We start from the raw sequence: 6,250 nt of genomic DNA on the forward strand, positions 1-6,250 counted from the left end.
TATTATGGACACACTCAAAAGGTTAAGTAATGGATTTATTTATAAGGAGAAAGGTAAAGGAATAACCCAGGGAAAGAGGGAGAGAAACACAGGAGAGAAACTAGGATGTCCTACCAGTTCTGCTGACGTGGACTCCACCGGCACGCTGAAAACAGATTGAGCGCCAAAACGATCAACTGTGAACCACCAGGCCAAGAGACCCCAAAAGCCCACATGTCATGTTTTATCCCAACCTGGCTGCTCAGCTCCGCCCTTACGTCCCTGCGTGCTTCTTCTTGGTACTGATGGGATCTGGTGTTACAGCATCGAGTGGGGGCGGAGTCCATGAAACCTGTATCTGTTACAATTGCTCCAAATTCCCCCCCCCCCCGCCAGTTCCAGATGTCAGGTCGCTGTTTGACTAAGGCTGATGTAGTTAACCCCAGTTGCCAAGCAGTCCTGCCTGGTAGACTTATATAGACTGTCCCAGTAACCCCGGATTCAATTTGGAGATTTACTTTATCAATTTTTATTCTATGACTTCTTATCACAGGCTTAAAATTTCTCAGTTGTTGCACCATCAACCTACAAGTCTAGCCAATACATTTGAGCTAATAAAAAATAGCATGTATTCCACACTCCTGACCATCTCCTGCTGATTGGAGTGAGGAGGCCCTGGATACCTATTTAGCTTGGGGGTAAGTGCAGGTTGTGGGGAGAACAGAGGGGGTTCCTTTGCCATCTGGGTCCAGCCTTGGTCTTTGGTGGGCACTGGCCCTGAGTCTGAGGGGTGAGGCTTTCACCTAGCCAGATGTAGGAGAACCCTTAACATTCTGCATTGAGAACCTATTCCTACTTTTTCCAGGTATAGAGTAACTTTTCCTTCCTTCTTTCAGTTTTTCACCTACCCCATAAACATGGCAGAACTTGCTTCTTTTCCTCCAGAGGATTTTTACTGTAGGGAAGGACTAAGCAGGGTATCTGCCATTCTCACAGTGACCGATTATCCACCCTCCCCGGCACCCCCTCTCCCATGGAACCTCCAGTGAAATCCATAGAGAAGTACAGAGCTGGGTGCAGATTTCTTGGTGGCTGAGGCTCCCGGGGCACAGGATTTTTGTGTTGGCCCAAGGTTCCCCTCAAGGCAGTCATTCTTGATTCTTCTATCTGCCAGGTATTCGGTGTCTACTAACTGTCCCTAAGTGAGGATGCACTTGGAGGTGTATCTTGGAGGTGTGTCTGTTTACTCAGATTTTTGATTCACTGTTTCATTTGCCCCCGTCCCCCATGTTTTCAGAAAAAGCTGATTTTTGCCTTCATTTTGTTGTTGAAACTGACTTAATGCATTCCAAGAAAAAGCTGACTCTTATTCATGCTTTAATTGTCTGGTATTACTAGTAATGTTGTCAATGTTTTCACATTATAAGCCTTTCATAGTTGTCTTCTGTGAATTAGGTTATTTATAACTTTAGCTTGTACTGATTTCTACAACTACACAGAGTACATATATTTCGCATTAATCATCATATGCCTTCAACAGATATTTATTGGACTGCATAACCCTGAATATCTACATAGAGAAAAGTCCTACTTTTTAACTAACCTGCATGTGAAGATGCAATAATGAGAGATAAACTTTTTTTTGTAATAAAATGCTGAGTAATTATGCAGAAATTATCCCATGCTGACTACTGACAGGGCTGGGGCAGGGAACCTGTGCACTCTGCTGCCTTCTGGAGCTCATGGTCAGCTGAAGAGGCTGGACAGGTTTCTTCAGTGAAATGCTGTCAAGAACAGCAACTGTAAGTTTCCCCTATATCTGGCGAGGTGAAAGCCTCACCCCTCAGACTTAGGGCCAGTGCCCACCAAAGACCAAGGCTGGTCCCAGATGGCAGAGGAACCCCTTCTGTTCTCCCCACAACCTGCACTTACCCCCAAGCTAAACAGGCATCCAGGGCTTCCTCACTCCAATCAGCAGGAGATGGTCAGGAGTATGGGACACATGTTTTTTTAGTTCAAGGATCTGAATTGATCCTTTTCGTTTAGTTGTGTGTGTGTGTGTGTGTGTGTGTGTGTGCGCGTGTGCGCTTTCACAGCCTGGATAGAGAAGAAAGCAGGTATGTTCTGATGTTCTGAGATGCAGCTAAGTGACTCTTCGATGCTGCAGCAACTCCATTCTCCTAATATGCACCTTCCTTTCTCATGTGACCATCTTCTTCCCCTCCGCTCTGATCATGCCTCACTCTCCTGAAGTTAATTCCTGCCTCAGATAGACTAACTATAAGGACACATGCACAGTGTGTCCAGTCCACTTACTCTTACAAAAGAGACAGAGCCAGCAGGTAATGTGGACACACGGGAGAGGCTACAGAGTGCAGGCGGGTGTGGAGTCAGAGGTGAAGGCAGGAGCAGGTTACTGTGACTTAGGCTCCCTGCTGTACATGCAGGAGTGCTTAACGAGAAGAGGTTTATCTTGGCACAGTTTTTAGACAGTGGTAGAGGTAGGGGTGGCTGGGCCAAATGAAACGTGTTGTTGAGGTGTTGCTGGTTGTTGTCTAGCTGTCTCTACAGCTAGAGACAACTCACAGCTATGAGAATCACTCACCCACGTTGGAAAGACTGTCTGCGGTAGACGTAGAACAATATCACTCAGCTCTCCGTGGGTTGTGTGGGCACCTTAGTGCGTGTCTGCTTCAAGCCCACGTCCTGCTCATGTAACGTGCATTTCCTGAAGGGGCGGCTCCTCAGTCTGTGAGATGAAAGTGAACTATCAGGGTCTCCACACCACGTCCTGTTCAATAGCAGCTGCCAGCCCTGTGAAAGCAGACAGACAGTGCCATCTCCTTGGGGAGTGTCTTCCTTCAGGAATCCCCACCTTAAAGGCACTGTGGTCTCCTGATTTCAACTGTAGTTTTTCCCCAAATTTTGACAGCTCAAAGAAAGTGAGTCAAAGTTTATCCCTTTCCTCACAGTGGATCATTTTCTGTTCTCCAACCACCAATACTTCCATCCTCCCTGTGTTGTCTTTAAGTTCAAATAATATATGATCTCTTTTCTGTTTTCTGAAAAGTAGAACCAACATCCAACCTTTAATAATCTCATTAAAGAATCACATCGGCTATCAGAAGTGCCAGCAACAGCTCAAAAAAGGAAGGTAAAATACCAGCTTTGAAACTGGCACTTATATATGGAGTAGCTGGTGGCATCATTGCTGGGAGGTGCAGAGGCAGCAGGCATCTTTCTGTCTTCACTTCCTTTTTTCATAACCATTGTTCCTTTTTTCTCTTTGTATAGACATCAACTGATTAAAAATAAGTAAATCCATACATACACATGAACCCTAAGGAGATGAAAAAAGGCAGAAAATTTAAGTATCATTTTAATTCAAGAAGAAAACAAAAGTATCTTCCTCCTAATCTATAAAGTTAGGATTTTGAGCCAAAAGTTTCTCTCTCTCTCTCTCTCTCTCACACACACACACACACACACACACACACACACCTGCTGTACTGGCCTGTTGTGGATATAATTATGGTAAACAATGATACATGAAGAGATTTTGCTTCTGGTGATCAAGGACTTGCTTATTATGAACCAACACTGCTACAGAAAACAAGTACAAAAAGTGGAAAACAGAAGAATATTTTTCAAAGCAAAGGGGAAGCATCAAGAAAAGAAAAACATGGATGTGCCAGCCTTCTAAAGAGATTTTTCCAAATTCTCTGGTTTCTATCAGAACCTAAGAGAGGTTTTTGGCCCACTGAGAACTCACTGGCTACTCAATGAATGGACAGTGGGTGGGCGGACAGGGGTCTTCAGGCTACTCCTGGACCCCCACACGGCCACAGGACTGCCTGGCTTGGACGTCCAATTCTATGCCCAGGTCATATTTCATCATGAAAAGTCAACTTCCAGACCTGCTTTTTCAAGAAGGCCACGTTCACTTTGTTAAGGCTCTCAGGTAGAAGAGAGGTGAGAAATGACTGGAGCCCTTCTTAGCTGAGGTAACAAGGGAATCACCTTCATTTACCAGAAAGAATGACTTCCCGATCAGAGCTGTTTAAAAGTGGAACAAGCCGCACCAGAGGCAGCAAGTTCTGTCATGACCTTCTAAAGTGCAGAAAGCTCTCGGGCTGGGAAGTTAGAGAGGTGTCTGCTCTGACCCTCCCAGGGTAAGTCAGTATTTCAGAGATACAAGTGAGGTCTCCCTACTGTGCTGACAGCCAGGAGGGAACACTCACACCTGCCACAGCCCTGCAGCTGTCTTCTTCTCACACACACTGGTCCAAGGAGACACTGGGGAGACCACATCTGCCCACCACATAATGCTCATTATTTTTAATAATGATGTACAGATGTGTTTTTTTTTTTAAATCTAGGGTTTTACTTATTAAGATTTATTTATGCATACAAGAATTGGGGTACAGCCCAGAGGTGCTGGGAGTAGAGGGGTGAGAGGATTCACCAGAGACAGAGTGGGGAGCAGAACAGGAAGATCTACTGGAATACACTGCTGGGTGAGACAAGGGAGGTCTGCCGCGCTATGTGGGTCAGCTCCCTGGCCGGGGCTGCAGTGACTGTAGACAGCTTCATAGTGCTGCGCTTTATAACCCCTTGTGCCACCAGGGAGGCCCTGATGTGCAGATGTTTTATGATTTCATTTATCACATTCACCTTTGATTTTAATCGATCGGACTTTTATATACAGCGACCACATTCTCCCTTAGCTTCCTATCCCAGGCTGAGTCCTCAAATTCATCTTTCTTTCTGTGAAAGCTTGTCCCATCTACTTATTACCAACTGTGCCTCCAAGCAAGATTTTTCCAGAGCTGCTCTAGAGTTCTGAGAGTATTGTGAGGAGGTGAGGAGAGGAGCAGATAGCACTCAGTGTAGACAGCAATGGTAAGGGGGGCGATGGTAATGGAGAAACAACTTTCTACAAAAGACAAAACCTTTAGGAAAGAAATAAAAAGCTGGCATCCCGGCAGGAGTGTCAAGAGCTCCACAGGCACAAGTGCATTTGCAGATACAAAGTTGACCTGAGGGGCCTGAGATGGAATTCCAGAGCCATGAAATAGAGACTTAATTGATTTCTTCAATCAATTTAAAAACTACCAGTCATTCCTAAATTTTCAACCTTCTTCCAAATTGGATAGTTTTTACCTAGTTGGAATAACAAAATCATTACAACAAAATGAAGGAAAGATGACAGGGGAGGTTAGGTGCTATCCTGCAGCAAGAAAAGAAAAGTCTTGACTTCAGAGAAAAAATAATAGACTTTGCTAAAAAAAAAAAAAAAAAAAAAATACCTCAGGCTAGGATGCTTTCCAGCTCTTCTGGATTCCTGGCTCACCGGCAGGTAAACCCAGACTGTGGCTTACTTTGTCAATTACGTATCCTTGCTGCCACCACGAGGCTATCTCTAAGAACTGCCTCATCTAACCTCAGAGCACAGGGAAATGACATGCAGATACTACAGTCCTCTGTGTATTCCACTTAATGCCATCGCTGACACTTGTCATTTGCCCATGACAGAAATCATTGAAATCTGATAAGATACTTCCTCCTGTAATATACACAAAAATCTATAGAAAAGCTGATGCAGTGTTTGCTGTTAAGCGTTGTATGTAAAATCCCAAGCTGGTTGCACTGGGAGAGCCTTGGGGAGGAGTCTAAGGGGGAGGTGATCCCGGTGGCCTCTGTCTATCCATTTCCATCCATTCAGATATAAAGCCACGATGTAGCAATTACTCTTAGGAAACAACATATAACCCAGATGCAGGTACTTCCAGTGGTAATGTTCAGTGATTTATTTATTAATATAGCAAGCAGTCTTTTAATGGGAAATTTATACGGTGATCAGTGCTAGATATGGAGAAGAAGGGAGCATGTCTGAGTTAAGAAGCTGAGGATCTGTGATTGGAAGATTCTGATATAAGGTCAGCGCATAACAGGTCAAGATGAGGAATGCAACAGACAGATGATGTGGAGAAGAAACTGATTCCCTTTCTAGGTTACAATGTTCAGTTTATAATTTCTTTTAATTATCTTCAAACTTCCAGTAAAAATTGAGAATATCATAGACTTGTAACAGCAGGATGTTAAGAACTGAAGGTTGAAGTCCTGTGTCCGTGTCCACAGCATAGTGAAAAGATTATGAAAAGGCAAATGGAAAGAGAGATGAAGAAAAAAAATACCAGATTCGTGGAATCTGCAGAAAACAGTCCTCAGGGGACAGTGTCAGTCCTCAGGGGTCAAGGGGCAACACTTT

General features: G+C 44.3%; 1 protein-coding gene across 1 annotated transcript in view; it reads right to left on the reverse strand.

Moving 5' to 3' along the window:
* Positions 1 to 2,689: 2,689 nt before the first annotated feature.
* LOC105854011 (interferon-inducible protein AIM2-like) overlaps positions 2,690 to 6,250 on the reverse strand; it is a 4,313-nt gene continuing 752 nt past the window's right edge. The window contains 2 exon segments of the mRNA XM_012728898.1: positions 2,690 to 2,728; positions 2,855 to 3,041. Of these exon segments, the coding sequence (XP_012584352.1) occupies positions 2,690 to 2,728; positions 2,855 to 3,041 (226 nt within the window).

The sequence above is a fragment of the Condylura cristata genome, unplaced genomic scaffold, assembly GCF_000260355.1.
Source record: "Condylura cristata isolate star-nosed mole 26May11 unplaced genomic scaffold, ConCri1.0 scaffold00024, whole genome shotgun sequence".
Classification (NCBI taxonomy): domain Eukaryota; kingdom Metazoa; phylum Chordata; class Mammalia; order Eulipotyphla; family Talpidae; genus Condylura; species Condylura cristata.